Source organism: Sylvia atricapilla, chromosome 4 (assembly GCF_009819655.1).
Source record: "Sylvia atricapilla isolate bSylAtr1 chromosome 4, bSylAtr1.pri, whole genome shotgun sequence".
NCBI lineage: Eukaryota > Metazoa > Chordata > Aves > Passeriformes > Sylviidae > Sylvia > Sylvia atricapilla.
Window position 1 is genome coordinate 32,695,751 of NC_089143.1, and position 22,927 is coordinate 32,718,677.

The 22,927-nt window shown below is 46.2% G+C and overlaps 1 protein-coding gene across 1 annotated transcript in view; it reads right to left on the bottom strand.

The window, feature by feature from the left end:
• EXOC6B (exocyst complex component 6B) overlaps nt 1–22,927 on the bottom strand; it is a 269,597-nt gene that overhangs the window by 217,398 nt on the left and 29,272 nt on the right. Inside the window, exons 2-6 of the mRNA XM_066317540.1 lie at nt 15,171–15,336; nt 9,370–9,417; nt 7,685–7,775; nt 6,925–6,970; nt 3,410–3,614 (exon numbers count right to left, since the gene is read on the bottom strand). Coding sequence (XP_066173637.1) covers nt 3,410–3,614; nt 6,925–6,970; nt 7,685–7,775; nt 9,370–9,417; nt 15,171–15,336 — 556 coding nt within the window. The remainder of the gene's footprint in view (nt 1–3,409; nt 3,615–6,924; nt 6,971–7,684; nt 7,776–9,369; nt 9,418–15,170; nt 15,337–22,927) is intronic.

The window sequence follows — 22,927 nt, forward strand, 5'->3', positions numbered from 1 at the left end:
CAGCCTCCAACCTGGAGATAACTCTGCTCCCCCAAAAGGTGGAGGAAAAACTTCTTAAAGTCTGCACATCACTCCCATAAAACAGCGGGAAGGATTTGGAGAAGCTGGAAGACGCAAAATTCCATGTATCATCCACAGGAAAATAAAAGACAAGGAGCTCCAGGAGAGCTGGAGAGGGACTGGGGACAAGGCCTGGAGGGACAGGACACAGGGAGTGGCTTCCCACTGGGAAAGGGGACATTGAGCTGGGATCTTGGGCAGCAATTGCTGGCTGGGAGGGTGGGGAGGGGCTGGGCTGGAATTCCCACATTTGCTGGGGCTGCCCCTGGATCCCTGGGAATCTCCAAGGCCAGGTTGGATCCACCTGGGACAGTGGGAAGTGTCCCTGCCCATGGATGAGATGGGATAGGATGAACTTTAAGGTCCCTTCCAACCCAAACCATTCCATGATTCAATGAAAACCATGCAGGAGTTGCTCCCCAGCTCTGTTCCCCACAGGATGAAGAACCAACTACATTTCCAGGGAATTTTAGTGACCCCTCATTCCAGGCTGCTCCCACTCACTGCCCCCATCCCTGAATTTGGGCAGGGCAGGAGCAGCCAATCCCCATCACTCCCAGAGCCTGTCCAGGTTCTCCAGGTGGGAATATTGGGAGGAGGAGGAGGAAGGTCTGGAATTGGTGAAGAAAACACCAGGAAAAGCCACAATATTCCCTTGGAGCAATTGATGGAGGAGGAACAGGAGCAGGAGGGGTGGGAAGAAAAGGAGGAGCAGCGCTTGTGATTGGGAAGGGATGGAAACCAAACAAAAAAGAAGTTTCTCCAACCAAAAGAGCAAAAGAAGGTGCTGAAATGATGGAATTTTCTCCAAATTTTTCACCTAAAATCCACAGATGTGGCTGTATGCCCACATCCCTTCTCATCCATCAGCACAGAGCCAGGAAATTGGAATCTTCTCCCAGAATCCTGAACTGGAAACTACCAGACAACACCTCCACCCTGTGGTGTCCCTAAAACTGATAAATATCCTTCAGGGGATAAAAAAAGATTAAATAATTACATAAAGTGTTCCCTGCATTAAATGGACACCAAAAAGAAACTGAATTCCTGTTCCTTCCCAGCCACAAGGACCAAGGAAGGATCTTCCCAAAGCTCTGCCTCCTCAAGGAACTAAAGGAGAATTTTTATAGGGAATTCTGCTCTAGAAATTGCTGTCTCAGGTAAATCCAGAACCTGGAGCCCTCCCAGACATAACCCTCTGTGCTCATCTGGATGCACATCTGGACTGGGAGAGGTTTCTGCACCTTCAGGAAGTTTAATCTGAATAAAAAGCTTGCTGAACTCTCTGATGCCAATGGGCCCCTCCCCACAGCTCCACTCCATGAGGGAAGGCTGGGTTTCCTTTCCCAAAAAAAACCAGGAAGGAGCTGAGAAGATAAAAAGACACTGAAATACGGGGAATTAAATTAATTACACAACTCCTCAAGTTCAGCTGTTTCAGAGAAAAAGTTGGGGTTTCTAAGACACAAAATTAGATTTGCCTCTGCCCAGAAATGCAACAGCAGAATCCCAGCAGCTCCTGGAGAATTCCAGCCAAGTCCTTCCCATAAACCAGCATTCACAAGTATCCACCACCAGCAGAGAAGGACCTCCATGCCCATGGCAGGAACATCTCACTGTCCCTGCTTTTGAGTTCCAGCAATTCCAGCAATTCCTGAATTCCAGCAAAACCGTCCTGAGGAGCAACTTCAGAGCCTCTCCGAGCTCTGCTCCTCCAGCTGGGATGAGACGAAATCCAAATATTCAGTGGGAGTGGGAAAGGCAATTTGTGATTTGAGGCAAACCCAGGGATGTTCAGTTCATCAGCTCACCCCTCACAGACACAGCCACAGGAAAAGGCAAGGGAGGCACAAGCAGGGTTTGGGCAGGATTTAAAATCGTTTTAGGATGCAAAATTAATGGAATTGCAGTGCTAAAACTCTTATTTTTTTTTTATCCCAAAACTGGAGAATCAATCCAATATATCCCTGTCTCCCAGCAGCAGTGATTCCCTGTGCAGGGAAGTGGAAAATAAAAGTGAGAAATGAAGTTATGGGGAGTCACAGCCTCAGCTGCCCCTCCCAGAGTGCCAAGCAACCAAGGAAAACTCCAGCTGGGAGAAGCCAACAACCCAACAGATCCTTACTCTTCAACGGTCTGAAATTCAGGATAAAACTCCAGGAGCAGCCAGGGAAGGAATAGCCACTCCTCACCCAGCAACAGAATTCCAAACTCAATCTGCTCCCCCAGCCTGGAGAAGCAAAACTTCCACACAATGAACAAATCTCCAACCTCTTCCCAAAAATAAAACAGGTGTGTTGGGTTGCAATATGTAACCAAAAAAGTGTGTGTTCTATTTGCCAGCTCTTGAAACCAGCTGGGGAAGTGTTTTCTTCATTCCTTCCAGGACCCATCCTCCCTGCAGGGATATCTGCTGTTCATGGGCCATCCAGGCTCACTGCATGGCTGATACAATTCCAGCATCCCCTTGGGAGAGGCTCCACCCAGGGGGAAGAGCCCAGCATTCCCACCTGGATAAACCTGGGATTCAGAACACCAGCACAGCCTGTTTGCACTGGATTCCCAGAGGGAGACCGGACCCATCTCAGCACCACTGGACCCTTCTACAGGATCATCTCTGCTCCAACAGAACCACATCTGGCACTGCAGGAAGACTGGATTGGACTGACACCAACACCCTGACCAAAAGGCTGTTTTCTAACTCTGTCAGTGTTTCTAGGATTTTTTTTGCTTGTTTTTTGTACTACTACATTAGTATTTTTAGTATTCCTGCTAAAGAACTGTTATTCCCATTCCAAATCTTTGCCTGAGAGCCCCTTAATTTCAAAATCATAATAATTCAAAAGGAGGGGGATTACATTCTTCATCCCAAGGCAAGTCCCAGCTTTCCCTGGCACACACCTGTGGCCCTGGTTCCATGCCTGAGGTGTTTTAGTTTTCTGAAATTCTTTTGCCAGGGAATTTTCTGTAAACAGGAGAAATGTTTTTGTAAACTGTAACTTTGTTATTCATTCCTTTTCCTAGGAGGGACTTCTTGATGTCCTCTGGTCTGACCAATGTGAGTGAAGAGGTTTGTCTTTGTTTCATCAGTTAAACTGGTCTGTGTAGAACGGTATAAAAGGGAGACACATCCCAAAAATAAAAGAGTCATTTTCAGCCTTCTAAGTCGGAGTCTGTGTCATTGTGGCATACAACACCACACACCCGTGTCACACACCCATCTTCCCAAACCAAGACAGCGAACTCCAAACTCAACCCGCTGCCTCACCTTGGAGAAGCAGAACTTCCATACAATGAACCAACCTCACCCCAAAAACAAAAACAACAGGTGATTCCCACCAAATCCCACCTGTTTCATGGCGGTCTCGCCGATCTTGTCCGAGTGCTTGCGGATGCTCTCCAGGAAGTCCTTGAGGTCAGACATGGAGAGCTCCTTGATCTCCTCGCGCAGCCGCGGGATGTTGTCCACCATCACCTTGCAGAAGCGGTAGTGGCTCACCTGGGGCAGGAACGTGTGCTCCAGGTGCTCCAAGGTCTTCAGGGCTGGGTAGTGCCTGAGGGAAGCAGGATTTGATCAGAATTTTAAGGGGTTTTATAATTATTTTTAGATAGATCAGATATTTTGTTTTATTATGGGTTTTTTGAGGTTTATTTGTTGTTGCGTAGCAGGTGGATGATACTGGGGTTTAGTTTGATTTGATTTGAGGCTGGGTAGTGCTGGGGGAGCAGGATTTGATCAGAGTTTTAAGGGTTTTTATAATAATTTTCAGGTTGTTTGGGTATTTTTTGGTTTATTATATTTTTTGAGGTTTATTAGTAAAGTAGATGATATTGGGATTTACTTCGATTTGATTTGAGGCTGGGTAGTGCTGGGGAAGCAGGAGAAGGAGCAGGATTTGATCAGAGTTTTAAGGGGTTTTATAATTATTTTTTAGGTTGTCTGGGTATTTTGTGGTTTATTATGGTTTTTTGAAGTTTATTTGTAGGTGGATGATTGTAGGTGGTTTAGTTCCATTTGATTTGAGCCTGGGTAGTGCCTGGGGAAGCAGGATTTGATCAGAATTTTAAGGGTTTAATAAATATTTTTTGGCTGTTAGGATATTTTGGGGGGGGGGTTTATTTGTTGCCATATAGTAGGTAGATGACATATATGGGGTTTAGTTCAATTTGACTTGAGGCTGGGTAGTGCTGGGGGAGCAGGAGAAGGAGCAGGATTTGATTTGAGTTTTAACGTTTTTAATAACTGTTTTTAGGTTGTTTGGATATTTTGTTTTATTAAGGCTTTTTGAGGTTTATTTGTTGTTGTGTAGTAGGTAGATGATATTGGAGTTCGATTTGATTTGAGGCTGGGTAGTGCCTGGAGGAGCAGGATTTGATTCGAGTTTTAAGGTTTCTAGGTTTCTTTCTAGGTTGTTTGGGTATTTTGTGGTTTGTTATGTTTTTCTGAGGTTTATTTGTAGGTAAATGATATTGGGTTTTAGTTCGATTTGAGTTAGTGATGTGGGGAAGAGGTTTGATTTGTTGTGGTTTTTTGGTAAGAGAATTGAAATTTTGGGATTTTGGTTTTTTAGTGGTTCTTTATAACAAAATTATTTTGGGGTATTTTGATAAGTTGATAAATCAGTTATTTGTTACATACTGGGCCACCAATTTGTCAGAAAAATCTTTTTTCTAACTCAGAGACTGGGTTTTTGAGAGGCGTTTTTAAAGATTTTATTCCAGTTTCAATCTCATTACAAAGAGTGAGCTGGTACAGATGTTACAATTCACATCATCACAACCAGAACCCAAACTATTTCCTAATTCCAACCCATTATAAGTGTTTTTTGGCCTGTCAGCTTGGGCAGGAATTCCTGCCTGGGCTGGAATTCCCAGATTTGCTGGGCTGCCTCTGGACCCCTGGCAGTGCCCAAGGCCAGGCTGGATCCACCAGGGAGTTGTCCCTGCCCATGGATGGGGTGAAATGGGATGATCCTTAAAGTCCCTATCCCAGCAAATCATTCCAGGATTCTGGAGCATCTCTACTATGGAGCCAGGCAGGGAGAGCTGGGAATGTTCCCCTGCAGAAGGGAAAAAATCCAGGGAATGCTCAGAGTCCCTGAAGGGGCTCCAGGAGAGCTGGAGAGGGACTGGGGACAAGGCCTGGAGGGACAGGACACAGGGAATGGCTTCCCACTGGGAAAGGGGACATTGGGCTGGGATCTTGGGCAGCAGTTGCTGGCTGGGAGGGTGGGGAGGGGCTGGGCTGGAATTCCCAGATTTGCTGGGGCTGTCCCTGGATCCCTGGGAATGTCCAAGGCCAGGTTGGAGCACCCTGAGATGTGCAAGGTTTGCAATTGGGTGATCTTTGGGTTGTCCTCCAACCAAAACCATTCCAGGGTTTTCTGATTCCATTTTCACTGCTTGGAGACCACACAGAGACAGGAGATCTGAGCCAGAGGCAAATAAAAAGCTCTGATCCCTTCAGCGCCCTGCAGGACTAGGAGAGATCCCTGGAGCCAGAAATTTTGGGGTTTTCCACCATTTTCCACACATCTCAGCCACGGCAGAAACGTTTTTCTGTCCCTTCCTTAAATTCTGGCCCATGGCAGAGAAATCCTCTCTCTCCACCCTAATCACTCCTCTGGGATCAGCTCCAGCTCCAGCTCCTGGCCATGGATTCTCCATTTGGGAAATGCCTGAGCTGCTTTAGAAACATCCCCAAATTCCTCCTGTCTGTGGAGTTTACTCCCCTCAAAATACAAACCAAACTAATCCCAAACCCAACCCTGATGTCAGGAACCACCCCACGGCTCTCCATCCTGAAATGATCCAAGTGAGATAAAAAACAAATAAAAACCAGGTATCTGGAGCAGATAAACCCCATGGACACCTATTCTGTTGTGTCTTGAGCCATCAAATCCAGACAAAAAAATGGCATAAAAAATCAGCCAATATTCCTTAAATGTGGCCTTCAGCATGCATTTGTTTCTAAATGAACTGATCCAAAAAAGGGAAGGGAAAAAAGGGGATGCAGTTCTCAGCTGCAGTCCCTGGAAATGCTGTCCAGAGGGAGCAGTTCATGGATACCTTGCAGGAATTCCTGCAGGGATCAGCTCCAGCCCTCACCCCACATCTGCCAGCCCTAAAATCACCTCCAGGACATTTGGAGAGCCCATCCCTACCCTGGAGTGCCCTGGGAAGAGCCAGGAGCTCCTGGGAACGCCAGACCAGGGATGGGATTGTTTTCCAGCCTGGTATCCAGCTGCAGCCACCTTTTCCCCCTTCCAACAGCTGCTCCATGCCCAGTTTGTCACCCCTAGGGCTCCAAAATCGCTCAAACCAACCAGGATTCCTGCCAATATCCCAGATTTTCATCCCTCAGAAGATGGCAGGGTGGGGAAACTCCTGGATTTGCAGCCTAGCAAATTGAGGCATTGAGTGTTGAGGAATTATTTCTGCAGGAAAAGAAGTTTTCTCCCCAGCTCTTCAGATTCTTATTGGATTGTTCTTATTGGATTTTTATTCCAGATCTTTGGATCCCTCTCACATTTTCTGGAATATCTCAGACTGTATTAATATTTGTGTCATGGAATTAAATTTACTTGGTAACGTGCATTGGTTGCATGCACAGTATTGAGCTTCCAGAAAAAAGCCAAAGGAGCACCCATCTTAATTCCCAAAATGTGAATTGATCCCAATTCTTAGCTGTACCACAGGAGGCTGAGCAGAACTGTGAGGAAAAGCAGCCAAAACCCAGAAAATTTCACATAAAAATGGTTAAATTAAATTCTGAACTGCTGAGATTCTCCTTTAATTATCCAGCACCAAACAATTCCTTAGATTCTTACCATAAAAAAAACCCCAAGCTCAGCCCAGATTTACCTCTTGGATTTCATCTGTTCCCGCAGCTTGCTGTACATCTCCAGCACTGGGAAAAGAACGAAAACAAAGCTCTGAGACAGGAGCAAACAGCTGGGAGTCAAAGCAGCTCAAAAAAAGAAGTAAAAAACCCTGAGAATTCAACGAAAGAGGTTCAAAAACAAAGCAAAAAAAAAAATGGGAATTCAAGCAAAAAGCTCCAAAGCCATTGAGAATTGAAGCAAAGAGCTCTAAAAAACAAAGCAAAATGTATTGCGAATTTGAGGAAAGAGCTCCAAAAACAAAGCAAAAAATATTGGGAATTCAACCAAAGAGCACCAAAAACGAAGCAAGAAAAATTTGGGAATTCGAGCAAAGAGCTCCAGAAAAGAAGGAAAAAAAAAAAAAAAAAAAAAAAAAAAAAAAAAAAAAAAAAAAAGGAATTTAATCAAAAAAAATATTGAGAATTCAAGCAAAAAAGCTCCAAAAACAAAGCAAAAAATACTTGGAATTCAAGCAAAGAGCTGTAAAAACAAAGCAAAAAAATACTGGGAATTCAAGGAAAGAGCACCAAAAATGAAGCAAAAAATACTGGGAATTGAACAAAAGTGCTCCAAAAACGAAGAGGGAAAAAAAAAATTGGGAATTCAAGCACAAAGTATTAAAAAAAAAGAAACAAAAAAAATTTGGGAAATTCAAATAAACAGCACCAAAAATGAAGCAAAAAAAATTGGGAATTGAAGCCAAGAGCTCCAAACTGGAGGATCCAGGGGAGGTTCCTCACCAGGAAGACACAACGTGAGTTTATCCACCGTGGCCGAGATGTTCCTCTGCTGCAGCCGGCACTGCCTCAGCTCCTCCATGGCCACGATCAGCTGGAAAAACAGGAAAAGTTCCCTCAGGATCAGCAAAAACCCCCTGGGTGGACTCTGCTAGAACCCAGGGCACTGAGAATTTTACATTTTCTGTGCGGACAGGCACTGACCCCCCCAAGCAAACCCTGCATTGACCTGAGGCTGTGGAAAAGGCTTCCAAAATTAAATAATAAAACTGGGATTATGGGTGTGGAGTTTGAATAGAAGTGTGTGATATCACAGGGTGCAAAACTTAGAGTTTAAGGGTTTAGAATATAGTAATATATATATATAAAGCAAGATGGAGGATTTAGAGTGGAAGCTGAGTCCTTCTTTTTCACCTTCTCCGTCATGGGTCTGGGTGGGATTTTGTAATTGGGTAGAAAAATCCACATTGTGGGCCACAGGTGGTTGGTTATTGGGTTAAAAGTAAAAATAATTTAGGTGTCATCTCATAATTGGACAGTTTGTGCCTAAAAAAACCTTAGAAAGAGACAGACTGAGCCATTTTGTACTTTGTTAGCTGGAACTCACAGCTTGTGAGACTGTACTATAGGTAAGAATTAATAAACATCTGAATCTGAGCACAAAATCCATCTCTTGAGCATTTAACCCTGGCTCTAACAAAGGAAAAGAAGATAAAAACCCCACAGGTGCCCACTCCAAGTGCAGGATGAGCCCAAACACTGCTCTTATAAGTGGCGAGTTCAGGGTGGGGGCAGCTCCCAATAAGGGGAATTTCCCTGAACTCCCTGGATTTCAACGGAGGGAGCAGCAAAAGCAAAGGTATCAAAATGGTCTTGGAGCACATCCTGTGGATTCCAAAATAAAATGTCCCCTTCCCATTTTAGATATCTCTTCCAAGTTTTCTGGATCTCAAAAGAAGGATGTGGCTGCTCGCTCCTGGGGATGAGGAGAATCCCAAAGCTAACAGGGATTTCTCAGGGCTGAAGCTCCAGAGAAAATCCTGAGGATGTCAAAAAGGGAAAAACGAAGACACAACGCCAGGCTGGAAAGGGAATTCTCACATCCCAAAGTTAACAGGGATTTTTCAGTGCTCAGGTTCCAGAGAAAATCTTGGGGATGTGGAAAAGGGAAAATCAAGGATACCAGGCCAGGCTGGACAGGGAATTTTCCTCACCCCAAAGCTAAGAGGGATTTTTCAGTGCTCAGGCTCCAGGAGAAAATCTGGAGATATGGACAAGGGGAGAACAGGGATATAAGCCCAGGCTGGAAAGGGAATTCTCCTCATCCCAAAGGTGAATGGGATTATTCAGTGTTCAGACTCCAGGAGAAATCCTGGGCATATGGAAAAGGGAAAAACAAGGATACAAGAGGAAAATTCTCATATCTCAAAGCCAACAGGGATTTTTCAGTGTTCAGGCTTCAAGAGAAAATCTTGGGTATGGGGACAAGTGGAAAACAAGGATACAAAACCAGGCTGAAAAGGGAATTCTCACATCCCAAAGTTAACAGGGATTATTCAGTGCTCAGACTCCAGGAGAAAACCTGGGGAAGTCTAAAAGGGGAAAACAAGGATACCAGGGGCTGGACAGGGAATCCTCCCTCCCATCCTGCTCCAGGCTGGAATTCCAGGACTGAATCCACCGCTTACCTCTTTCCCTTCGTTCTGCAGCTTCCGGTTGGTGTCGGTCACTTGGTTCTGTGGGAATATTGGGAAGAACACAAAGCACATCCCATAAATCAGGACAACATTCTTCCCACCCAAACCAACTGTCCATAAACACCATCCCCTCCCCAGGGCTACCATCCCATGGAAAAGCTGTTTATGGCTGATTTAACAGCCACTGCCACGGGGGGAAAAATCCTGGGATTTTCCTCTTTGCCACTGGAAAAAAGGGAAAGGCAAGAGGGATTGGAAGCCTCAAAATGCTGAAGTTTTCATGGATCCAGTTTGGAAAACTCCAGTTTTCACCTGAGTGGAGGAGGAATTCATTCCCTTCTCCATCATAAAATAAATTATTTTTATATAATATACGATATTATAATTTTATATCATTGTAATTTGTATTATTAATATATTGTATTGTTATGTTTATATTGCATATTATACATATTTATAAACGTACATAATTATTATAATAAAATTACTGAATCTATAACTATTCTTTTGCTAATTTTATTAATATTAATAATAAATAATAATTATTATTCACTATGTAATAAATTTCATTTAGGTTTTAGCTCCTTCATATCCCAGCAGGAAAGGATTCTTTACCAGCAGCTTTCCTTAGAAATAATTATTTCTATCTACAGAAATCCTTACAAAACTTCCTTTGGGATCTTCATCTCCCTGCTCCTGCCTGGTGTGAGATATTTTTACACACCTGAGATAAAAAAAAAAAATCTCCATATTTTTTCTGGATTATCCCACCAAGCTGAGGCTCAGAGCTGGAAAATTTCCCACTTGGCAAACCTGAGGATTCCCTGGAGTGGGAAGAGCTCAGCCCTTCCCAGCCCCAGTAGGACCCACAGGAGCACAAAGGGGATTTGGGGGCTCACCAAGATGGAAAATCAGTTCTCCCTATAACCAGCCAATGAGTGGGAAAAGGACTTTAGTAATTCTCCTGAGTTCAGGCAGGGAAACAGTTGAAAACCCTGGGACAGCTGGAAAAACCAATGCAAACTTCCAAGCCAACATTCCCAGCTCCAGATCTCCAGCAATACATCAATTCCTGAGGGAATTCCAGCAGGACTGCTCAGGGTTCTGAGATCTCACATCATTCTGATATTTCCGTGCCATAAAACCCCATTTTTTTCCCAAAAAAATCTGCCTGAGAGCTTTGGAATAATGATGGAAACGAGGAATTTTTAAGGAATTTCACTCCAAGGAAGGAAGAGCAGGTGGGGCTCTCCCATTCTCCAGCAGGATGGGGATGGAGGAGCAGGAGGAGCTCCAAGGTGGATTGAGAAGGTAAAAACCATCTTGGAGCAGAAATCCAGCAGGGTGAAGACGAGAAAGGGCTGGAGAATTCCTGAGAGAGCTGGGACAGAGCTGGAGAATTCCTGAGGGAGCTGAGAAAGGGGCTGGGGAATTCCTGAGGAAGCTGGGAAGGGGCTGAGCCTGGAGAAAAGGAGGCTCAGGGGAGACCCTGTGGCTCTGCACAAGTCCCTGCCAGGAGGGAATCTGGGATCTTATCCCAGGGAACAGCGACAGGAGGAAAGGGAATGGCTCTAGAGGATGCTCAGGGTGGATTTTGGGGAAATTCCTCCTGGAAAGGGATGTCCAGCACTGGAAAGGGCTGCCTGAAGAGGAAGTGGAGTCTCCATTCCTGGAAGGGTTCAAAACCCACTGGATGTGGCACTTGGGAATGTGGTTTAGTGGGAACATGGTGGTGGCTAAGCTTAAAGATCCTGAACAACTTGGTCCCAAAATCTCCGTCCTTTTTGAGTTCACCAGGTCAGACAGAGGGGAACTTTGGATTCATCCACATAAAATTGATTCAGGATCCAGTTTTTCCCTATTGGAAAAGGTCCTGGGCAACCAGGATTTCCCCCCTGGTCCAGCTCATACCAGGAAGGTTTTTGGCGCTTCCAGCAGCAGAACCAAGCTCACAGCTCCCTTGAATTCCCACACCAGCCATGGTGCCTTTGGAACTTCCCAGGATGGAAGAAAGGAGTTATCCATGATTTCCCCTCCAGCATCTGCATCCCATCTCTCCCCCTGCTGCAGTAGCTGCAGCTCTGCTGGCTCCCTGCCCTACCCAAAACCTGCTCATTTCCTTTATGATGTATGGAGCTTTTACGAGCAGGAGCCCAGCATCTCCTTCCAAAGATTATTTGATTTGTTCAGATCCCGAAAATCCCACCAGGAGCAAAAAAAAAAAAAAAAAATTAAAAAGAGGAATCCATGTCGGGTAATTTAAAACCGCTCCTAAAATAAGGATTTTCTTGTTAAAATCCCTGCACGTTCCCGGGTTTTTTGGGGGGCAGAGGGTCGTGTTTGGGATTGTTCCTGGAGTCTCCAGGCCTGGATGATTATTTACACAGACCCCGTGCAGCTGAGCTGGGCTTTGCTGAGCTGGGATTTGCTAAGCCAGGACAGACAGCCGGAGGGGGACAGGCAGGTGGCAGGGGAGGGATGAGGCACCACGAGCACTCTGAGGATTTGTGGGATGGCCAAACCCCAGAGCAGAGGGCTCAGAGAGTCCTTGGGATCGTTCCAGAGGGGGGAAAATGCTGGGAGAGAGGAGCAAAGGGAGCTGGAGAGGAATCCTGGGAATGGAGCAGGCTCTGGATCTATCCATGTCCCTTCCCAGTGACCACGGTGACCCTTTGTGCTGGGAACTCAGCAGCTCCTCCGAGGCCTCTTCCTGACACATGAGGGAAAATTCCTTCACCGAAGGTGTTGTCCAGCCTTGGCAGGGGTGGAGTCCCCATCCCTGAGGGATTTAAAGCCATGGATGTGGCACTTGGGGACATGGGACAGTGCTGGCCTGGGGATGGTTGGACTCGATGGGCTCAGAGGGATTTTTCCAATCTGAACCATTCTGGGATTCTGTGAAATGAAGCAGGAATAATCTCTGGTTTATGATGGACAGGTCCAAAAGCCGGAGAATTAAAAAAAGACTTTGCAGCCATGTGACCTGAGATTCCTGCAGAAGGAAGGGCAGCCCCAGCTGGGCTAACACGGGATGAGGTGGGATAAAAATCCATCAGGAATGGCACAGCTGAATGGAAGAACCATGGAATGGGTTGGGGTTGGAAGAGAGCTTAAATCCCAGCCAGTGTCACTCCTGCCATGGCAGGGACACCTCCCACTGTCCCAGGTGGATCCAGCCAGGCCTTGGACACTGCCAGGGATCCAGGGGCAGCCCCAGCAAATCTGGGAATTCCAGCCCAGCCAGGAATTCCTGCCCAACATCCCATCATTCAGTCCATGACTGCAATGGCAGCTCTTTGCTGAGCCACAGCAGGGGAGTTCCTCTGCTGGAAATCACAGAATCCCAGAATGATCATGGTTGGAAAAGATCTTCCAGTCCAACCATCCCTAGCACTGCCAGGGCCACCACTGTCCCGTGTCCCCAAGTGCCACGTGCACAGGGCTTTAAATCCCTCCAGGGATGGGCACTCCAAACTTCCCTGGGCAATTCCAATTCCTGGTCACCTTTCCATGGGGAAATTCCTGCTGGTGTCCACCCTGAGCCTCCCCTGGCCCAGGCTGAGGCCGTTCCCTCTCCTCCTGTCCCTGTTCCCTGGGAGCAGAGCCCGACCCCCCCCGGCTGTCCCCTCCTGGCAGGGACTTGTGCAGAGCCACAGGGTCCCCCCTGAGCCTCCTTCTCTCCAGGCTCAGCCCCTTCCCAGCTCCCTCAGGAATTCTCCAGCCCTTTCTCAGCTCCCTCAGGAATTCTCCAGCCCTCTCCCAGCTCCCTTCCCTTCCCTGGACACACTCCAGCCCCTCCAGGGCTCTCCAGAGCTGCCCCAGCACTGGAGGTGTCCCAGCAGGGCCAGCACAGGGGACAAGGACACTGCCCTGGCCCTGCTGCCACCGCCCAGGGACCTCCAGTGGCCTCTTGCCCACCTGGGCACCCCAGATTCGTGTCCATCCAGCTCATGCTCAAGGAGATAAAACTCCCAAACCAGTGCTCTCTCTTCCGAGGGGAAAAACCAGGACAGAAAATGCGGTGCTGAGGTTCTGCTCAGCCTTTAGCACATTTGGGGTCCCTCCAGAGCCACTGTGACAGCTGGGTGACACACAAGGGACATGTCCACGTGGAGCTGAGCCCTCTCCAAACACCAATTTCTGCTCCAATTTCTGCATTTTGAGCCTCCAGAGCAGCTCAGGAGCACAGGAGAGGAGGGACAGAGCAGGGAGGGCTCCTCTCTCAGCTCCTCACGGGCTGTTCAAAGCTTGGCCCCACTGAGAAAAGGCCGAGATCAAATGGAGGATGAATGGCTGGAACCAAACCCACTCTCAGCACTCGATCCACAGATGATTCCCCGGGGAAAGGCCTCACAAAGAGGGCTCGGGGTTTCAGCGAGGACTTTTCTGGGGATGTTTTCGCCATGTGCTGTTTTTATGGATCGCATAGGCATGGAAATCAAGGGAGATCCTGAGGGGACAGGGATGGACTTCACAGTGAGCCACCAACAAAGGGGCTGGTGGCAGAATGGGAACCAGCTCCGAGCAAACAAACAATGTGCAATTCTTGGCTGGAAACAATGGCTTGGAAAAATGAAAAAATTAAAAAAAAAAAAAAAAAAAAAAAAAAGGAGAAAAAAATGACTTATTTCATGGTAATTCCAATGCACTCATCCTGCAACGAACTGCTGGATGATTTCTCCTCAGGAAGGTGTTCCTGAGAGGAAATCGCTTTTTGGGATAGAGACTTGGATGTGGAAAGAAAGAATCCTGCTGGGAAAGGTCACAGGTAGTTTTAAATCAATAAATAAACGTGCTTAAAGCAGCAGTCAGCTAAATAAAAATTAAAGCTAAAAGCAATAATAAAAATAATAAAAGCTGAAAGCAAGGAAGAACCCTGACTTCGAGCTCGTTCCTTTTTTCCACAAAATTTGCTTTTTCTGACAGATTTTGTGGTTTAGGATTTCAGCTTTTCCAGTGGCCACAGAACAGTCTCCCACACTCCTGAACACCAAGAAAGTCCTTCCCAGTTCCTGGAAAGGTCCTTCCCAACAGGACAGGCCAGAAAAACTCCCTGTGCTGCTTCCTGGGGACAAGCCATGACGTTTTGGGAGCCACACAACTCAGCCCCATTCACCAAGTGACTTTTCTGGGAGGGTTTTTTTGGATTTCCAGCCCAGGTCCCACCTCGTTCCTGCAGGAAGGGACGGCTCTGCCACCTCTCCCTGCCCTGCTTGGATTCGTAGAGGAAAACCAGGAAGGTTTAGACACTCATGTGGCTCCCCAAATTTGGAATATTTGTATTTTAAGGCACAGGAACCAAGCCTGAACCCCAGGCATCTTCTACCTCCTGGTCCCTTTCCCTGAAGCCTCTCCAGTTTCCTTCCAGCCCTTCATTCACATTCTCATCCTACAAATGGCTTTTTCCACACATTACTGAACATTTTTCCAAGAGCTGGATAAATCCCACCTTTCCCTCATCTTTTAAAGGCCACGAGACTTATTTTAGCTCAAGAAACTGGGATGAGATCCACGAGGAAAAGCACTTTTCCTAATAAAAACAGTCTTGGCTTCAAGTTCCTCACTGCTTTTAATGCACACTGGTCCAAGTTTGGCCAAATAATTGTTAAATTTTCGGTGACTAACCCATTGCTCCAGGAATAACTAAAATAAATATTTATATTTTAAATAAAAATGTTCTGGACGAAAGGAGAAAAGATCGACGTGGCTCCAATGAACCCCAGAGATGCCCGAGGTGGAGCTGCCTAAAAAAGAGCTGCCCAGGGCAGTGTCAGGGAAGGATTTTCCCTCACCTTGAGTTTCTGGGCTTCCCCCCGGACCTTGAGCAGCTCGGTGATGGAATCCACGAAGCCCTGGTAGTGGAAGTTGCACATCTTCTCGATCTCACGGTCGTGGTTGCGGATCCGCGCCTCCAGCTTCTCCATGAAGCGCCCGTGCTCCTCCCCATCATACACCGACCTGCAGGGACACGCCACATCAGCACCTCGCCTCTGCCAGGAGTCACCAGGAACAGCCAAAATTCACCAGGAATGTCCAAAACCTGACCCCAAAAACGCCCTCCTGGGACTAAGAGACTGGTCCTGAACCAGGCACCAAATTTGGGTTAAAAACATTTCTAGTCCAAAGCTTCGTCTGCTTTTTTCCACCCATTTTGTTTTCCGTGAGAGAGAAATCAAACCCAAAATGTTTCTATTCTAACTTCTTTTGTCATTTTCCACCATTTTGGTGTTCCCTGAGAGACCAGAACAACCCAACAGGACCTGAAACGTTTCTTTTCCAAACTTTTTGTCTTTTTCCACAATTTTGGTACTCCCTGAGAGACAAACCAAACCTGAAACATTTCTATTCTAAGTCTTTTAATTTCCTTTTTCCACCCATTCTGGTGTTCCCTGAGAGGCAGATCCACCCCTCCAGCTTCTTCATGATGTGCCCCGTGCTCCTCCCCGTCATGCACCAACCTGCAGGGACACACCACATCAGCACCTGAGCTCTGATTCACCAGGAACAGCCAAAACTCACCAGGAATACCCAAGACCTGAGCCCAAAAACACCCTCCTGGGACAAACAGACTGGTCCTAAACCAGGAACCAAATCGGGTTGAAAACATTTCTCTTTGAAGTCATCTTCTCCTTTTTCCATCATTTTGTGTCCCCTGAGAGACCCGAAGTCAAGAGAACTCAAATGCTTCCATTCCAATCTTTTTCTGACCTTTTGCCACCCATTCTGGTGTTCCCTGAGAAACCAGAACAGCCCAAACCAGACCTAAAATGTTTCTATTCCAACCTTTCTTTTCCTTTTGCCATCAATTTCATGTTCCCGGAGACACTAGAACAGGCTACCTGAAATGCTTCTATTCCAACCCTTTTTGTCTTTTTTTTCACCCATCTTGGTGTTCCCTGAGAGACAAACCAAACCCAAGATGTTTCCATTCCAACCTTTTCTTTCCTTTTTCATCCATTTTGGTGTTCCCTAAGAAACTAGAACAGCCCACAAGGGCCTGAAATGTTTCTATTCCAACCTTTTTTCATCATTTTCATGTTCCCTGAGAGACAAACCAAACCCAAAACGTTTCTATTCCAACCTTTCTTTCTCTTTTCCACCAATTCCATGTTCCCTGAGAAACCAGAATAACCCAAGAGGACCTGAGATGTTTCTATTTCGATGAGACAAATTTTTTGTCTTTTTTTCATAATTTTGGTGTTCCCTGAGACACAAATCAAACCCAAAATGTCTCTATTCCAAACTTTCTTTTCCTTTTTCCACCCATTTTGGTGCTCCCTGAGAAACCAGAACACCTGAAGCAAAGGTTTGCCTTTGAGCTGAGCCATCTCTGATCCTCCTGTCCAGAAATCCCTCCTGGAGAATCCTCTGGATGCTCTTTGGGTTCAGAGGGTAAAAGTAACAGTGGAAAACAGGATCTCCACAGCTGCCAACCCCCCCTCCCCTCACACCCCAAATTTAAACCCTGGTGATAAAAGACAACAGAGCTGCTGAGGCCACCTCAGTCCAAGATATCCACATCCAGTAACTGGGAGCGGTAAATCTTGGAATTCCAGGATTGTTTGGGTTGAAAGGATCTTAAATCATTAAATCTTAAATCCCATTCCATGGGCAGGGAAAATTCCGACCATTCCCAGGTGGATCCAACCCGGCCTTGCACACTGCCAGGGATCCAGGGGCAGGCCCAGCAAATCTGGGAATTCCAGCCCAGCCCCTCCCACCCTCCCAGAATCTCTTTTCCAAGAATTCTTGCCCAAAATCCCCAGCCATCCCTGCCCTCTTTCAGCACAAAACCAAACATAAGGATGGAAATTAAACCCAAATTTTTATTCCTCGAATGTTTCCCTAGAAAGCAGAGGGACCAGGCCACACTCTGGGAATTCCAGGATGGTTTTCCTGGTGTTTTACAGAAAAATATGGATATTTTCAATAGATTATGACAATTCCACTACTGGCTTTTGGGAAGCTTTGGCTCCTAAACCCAAATTCTCTCCCAAACCCAAAGTTAAGTCTGGAGTGAGGTTTCTGGATCCGAGCTTGTGTCAGATATTAGGGTTAAAAAATTATGGATAGGGTGGATTCCAGGCAGCCTTTGGAGAGAAAAGATGGGAATGACAGAGCTGACCAGGCTGTAAGAATAAAATATTTAATAATTACTAATTACAACAGTGAGGAGCAATGCTCAAGAAGGAATGAGAACTCCAGAAATTTCTTTTTCCTGCAGTGAGATCTGAGCTCACCTCTCCCTTTGGAGAATCCCATCCCTACAACCCACATAGACCTTAAAGAAACAGGAAAAAAAAACCAAGACAGAGCTAAAAAGCTGCAGAAAATCTACTTCTTTCTTATTCTTTCAGGCCATTTCAGTTCTGCAGCTTCAGTCAAAGATTCTCAGTGGCAAAACAACGATGCCAGGATTTAAAAACCTCTTTAAATTCCGTGTAAAAGAACCTAGACACCCAGAGCAGGTGATGGGGAGGATATTGCCTCCTCCTGGTTGGTCTAAAGGTGGAAAAAAAGAGATTAAACTTCCTCAGATTCCAGAAGAGGCAGCACTGGAGTGATGCTGGTGGATTTTCCTTCAAATTTCAGGGAGTTTTGGCTGCTGAAATTTGGAGCCCGAGTGCCATCTAGTGCTGCACGGTCTCTTAGCAGGGTCTCATCAGTGACTCCAAAGGGTTCTCAGCTCAAAGAGGAGAATTCCAATTAAAAAAGTAAAGGTGGATAAGTTATTTTTGCATTCAGGGAGAAACTGAAACAATAAAATCCCCACAGCTGTAAAGACGTGCTTGTGTTCAAAGGCAAATTTGGGATTTAATCTGACAATGGGGGGAAAAACCCACCTCAAAATTATTTAAAATGTCCAAGAAAAAAATCCCTTTGGAGGTTGCAAAGCTAAGAAATAAATGCCTGATGACTAAAACCCTTTGGCAGTTAGAAATTATATTATTTTATTACTTTTTAGCCAAACTTCAGCGTGGAAAAAGTAAAGTTTCGTGTCAGACAAGAAGGAAACACCAGCATGTGATGAGAAGCTCTTCCCTACTGAGCTCTCCTGAGCCTTCAGGATCCTTTTTCAGGAAAATCCAGCCCTGGACCTTCCTTTCTGCGCTCTCCTGATCCTCCAGAATCCCTTTTCCAGAATAAAGCAACCCTGGACTTTCCCTTCTGAGCTCTCCTGATCCTCCAGGATCCTTTTCCAGAAAAATCCACTTCTGAACCTTCCCTTCTGAGCTCTCCTAGAGTCTCTTTTCCAGGAAAATCTAGCCCTGGCCTTTCCAGGTTCCCTTTCCAGAATGAACCAAACCTGGACTTCCCCTTCTGAGCTCTCCTGATCCTCCAGGATCCTTTTCCCATCTCCCTCCAAAACATGAGGGCACAGGGAACAGCCAGGCCAGCTCCAGATCCAAGACTCCAAAGCTGCAGGATGGACACTCCAAGGACAATCCAAAGCTGCAGGATGGACAATCTAAGGAAAGTTCAAAGCCGCAGGATGGACACTCCAGAACTTTGGGATGGTTCTGCCTCTGGAACCTTCTCCCACAGGAGAACTCAGTGAGCCCGTAGTGACTCCAAATAATCATCATTAAATACTCGATGTGATGGTGCAAAGAACAAACCTCTCCCCTTCAACGCCCCCAAATCCCAAATTCCAGCAAAATCCCAAATCCAATCTTCCCCCTGGTTTTGGTACTTCCTCCGGTGCCATCAGTGTTGGAAAATCCTCCTGGAGATCCCAAATCCTGGGATTTGGAGCCTGAGGAGCAGCGTCACCCACCTGGCACTGCCAGGGCTCTCCAGATCCACTCACTGCTGCACCTTTGTCAAATATTCCCAGATTTCCCACCCTTGAGACATTCCCTTTTCCTGCCTCCAAATTATTGGGATCCCCCTGCCTTGCTCTGCATTTCCAGCTCCCTCTGCATCCTCAGGAACATCTCTTCTGATCCAAACACAGCCTGGAACTCTCCTAGAATCACCACAAATTCAGGAGCAATACACAAAACCCACTCCAAAAAGAGAATTATCTGCAATTTGCATTTCTGGCTGTGAATAATCCTGACAGAACAAGGCAAAGCTACAGCAAGGAGGGAGAAAACAAGAATAAACAAGAATTAAGCTCAGTTTGGGCTGTTCTTTCTACTGGTTTTAAAAACAGGCTGGGACAGAGTTACAGAAAACCATCTTGGAGGCTGCTTTTTGAGTTTTTAAATCCTTTTTTTTTTGCCATAAAAAAAAAAGAAAACTGCTGGTCAGAAAAGCTGCTCCACAAAAAGGTTTTTGATTGAAAAAGTCTGAGGCAGAGGGGCCTGTCCCACATGCACTTATCTGGTAAATCCAGAGCAGGCTGTAATTCTTCCTTGAAGCTCTGCTCACTGACAGATCTCTCTGCTTTAGGGTTTTTAAGTGCACTCACTAAACAAAACTATAGAAAAGGGCTTTGAAATTCCTTGGATTGGATTGTTAAGTTTCACAATTTCAGCATCCGTTAAAAATCTGCTTCATTTTGGGGCTGGTTTGTTGTTTTGTTGTTTTTGGTTTTGTTTTGGGGGGGGGGAAGTTTCAGAAACTGGAAAAAAAAAAATCTTTCCAGGAAAGCCACAAATGGATCAGGAGCTGCCACGTGCAGCCTGGAGTTCCTGCAAAGTTTATCCCCCCCAAAAAGGGGATAAAGCAAAGCTGGAGCAGAAATGGGATGAACCAGACAAAGATCCAGCCGTGCCAGGGGTCAGAAAATCATGGAATAACCTGAGATCCACAGGGATTGTCCATCTAAACCCAGACCCTGCACAGACACCCCAAAATCCACCCTGTGCCAGGAGTCAAGGTCATGGAATATCATGGGATCCACAGGGATCACCCATCTAAACCCCGGCCCTGCACAGACACCCCAAAATTTCACCCTGGGCATCCCTGGAGTGGTATCCAGAAGCTCCTGGAGCTCTGGCAGAGTTGGGAATGTGCCCATTCCCTGAGGCAGTGCCCATAACCCTCTGGATGAGGAATCTTTCCCTGAAATCCTAAACCTGCCCTGGAACAGCTCCAGCCCTTCCTTGGGCCTGTCCCTGTCCCAGAGACGGAGCTGCCCCTCTGATCCCATCACATCCCAGGAGCCTCCCTCAGTTTCCTCTTCTCCAGCTGGACATTCCAACCTCTCCTCCACAGATCTTCAGGTGCTTTTGTCCTTTCCCAGGTGGCAGCAGGTGAGGGGTAGGTGGTGAACACCTCCCACCTTCATCCTGCCCCACCAGGTGTGGGTGAACATCTCCTTCTTCTCTGCTACTTCTCCACCCACAGCAGCCAAAATTGGGGAAAGAGGGGATATTTGGGAGGAAAGAGGGAGAATTGGGGTTACAGCCCAGAGAAAACTCAAATGGACACTGAGCTCACGCAGAAATCTCCTTCAGCCACGGCCAGAGGCAGGAGGAGACAATCCCAGAGTGGTCTGGGTGGGAAGGCACCTTAAAGCCTTTCCAGTGCCACTGATCCCTTAAGTTTTACCTTCCATGTATTTCAGGCTCTGTGCTGCCCAGGGGTGCAGCTCTGAGCTCACACTCAGTGTCACTCAGCTCTGCACACAGCAGGGACACAAAACAAATCCTTTTCCTGCTGCACACCAAGGACAACTTTCAGCCCCAGAAGCACAAACAAGGGTGGCTGGAGGGAGGGACAAGAAGGATGGGACCTCACAGCCTGGAGCTGAATTGGACAATTGAACCCCAATGTGCAAATGGACCAAAACTTATAAAAGTGTGAGACCTCGTGACTGGTCAGCCATTCTGTGACCATTTTGTGTCCATTTTGGGTCCACCTTGGGTGTAGCCCTGGCCAGGCTCTTGTCCTGCCCAAGCTGTACCCTAAAGGCCTTTCAATAAATCTCTGCTTTATTCTCTGGCTCTGCCCAGTCTCTGTTCCAGCTCAGCCTTCCCAAACCATCACTACCCCACCATCCCAGGGTGCTCCAAGCAATGTTTCCCCATTCCTGGAGTGTCCAAGGCCAGCCTGGATGGGGCTTGGAGCACCCTGGGCCAGTGGGAGGTGTCCAGGGGTGACACTGGAAGGGTTCTGAGGTCCCAAACCATTCCCTAACCCCATCAGTCAGAGCAGGGGGGCTTCAAGAAGGCTGACTCAACTCCATTCCCAACCAGGAACCTGAATAAATCCAGCTAGAAATGCAAAGGAGGGAAAATCTGCAGGGATGAGATGGAATGAAAGAGCTCTGGGACAATGCAGGGAGGACAAGCTGGGGACAGTGCAACACGAGTGGCTTTTGTTTCCAATTAATAGAGGAACAAATTCCTGACTCTGCTGCGGACTTCAATTTTCTTCTTTTTTTTTTTTTCCCCTCCTCTTTTAAAACTTCTGTAGTGGTTTTGAATCCCTCCGAAACATTTTCTTCTCATTAAGCGACATAAAAGCATTAGCAGTTTGTTTAATCTTAGTCTAACTTTTGTAATAAACAAATTAACTACCGAGCATGGCAGAAAAATAAAAAAAAAATTACTTCAAGAAAAATAAAAAGTGTCTTCAAGAGTGGTGTAACAGCTCCACAGGAAAAAAATGGCAAAGGAAGTTTTAAGATTAATGCTTGGTTAGGATGGAACTGGCAGGAGTTTAAACCTCAGGATTTTAAAGTTTATCCAATTAGAACACAGCATCAGAACTCCAAAGATTTCCTACTGAGGTAGTTCCACCTTGGGTTACCCGAGGGGGGGAAAGCAAGTGCAGAAATGACTTTTTGTTTTCACTCTGACAATTAAACAGAATTGATTTGGGCCTAGAATCGAAGCCCAAAATTTAAGACCCAAATCTAAGAAAAAACTTAAACTCAAAATTTAAGCACCAAATTTAAACCCCAACTTTGAGCCCAAAACAGAACGAAAGCCCAGAACTAAAGCCCAAAATCCAGCCCAAATTTTAAACTCAAAATTTAAGCTCAAATTTAAACCGCAAATTTAAGCTCAAAATTTAAACACAGAATCTAGGCCCACTCCGCTGTGACCCACACACCCTTACACCAAAAATAGAAAAAAAAAATTTATTTGTCCTTTTTGGAAGATATAAAATCTCCAACCCTAACTATTTGTCGTTATTCCCATGAAAAGCATTCCCACATGGATTTGTCCTACTCACACCACAGACATATCCCTCCCCAGCCCATTTCCAGCAGAAATCATTCCAATCACTATAAAATCCCACAAAATACCAGGGACATCCCGTTATTGCCAGGTAGAAAACCCAGCAGTCACTGTAGAGCACCACTAAAGTTAAATTTTGGCAGGAAAATTCCTATTTTCCAGCTGGGAACACCTGGATTCCAGGCAGGAATAACCCACCCCAGATGGACGTCCCCACAGCTCTAGGAGGAAACCAAGCATAGAAAATTCCCACAAACCACATCCAGATTCTCCTCAAAAATCACCCCCAAAACCTCCAGGACTTATTCTGGCCTCAATTCCCACAAACCACATCCAAATGTTCCTCCAAAAACCCCCCTGGGATTTGTCTGGCCTCAACCAGGAGGAGCTTTTCAACAGAGCTTCCTCCT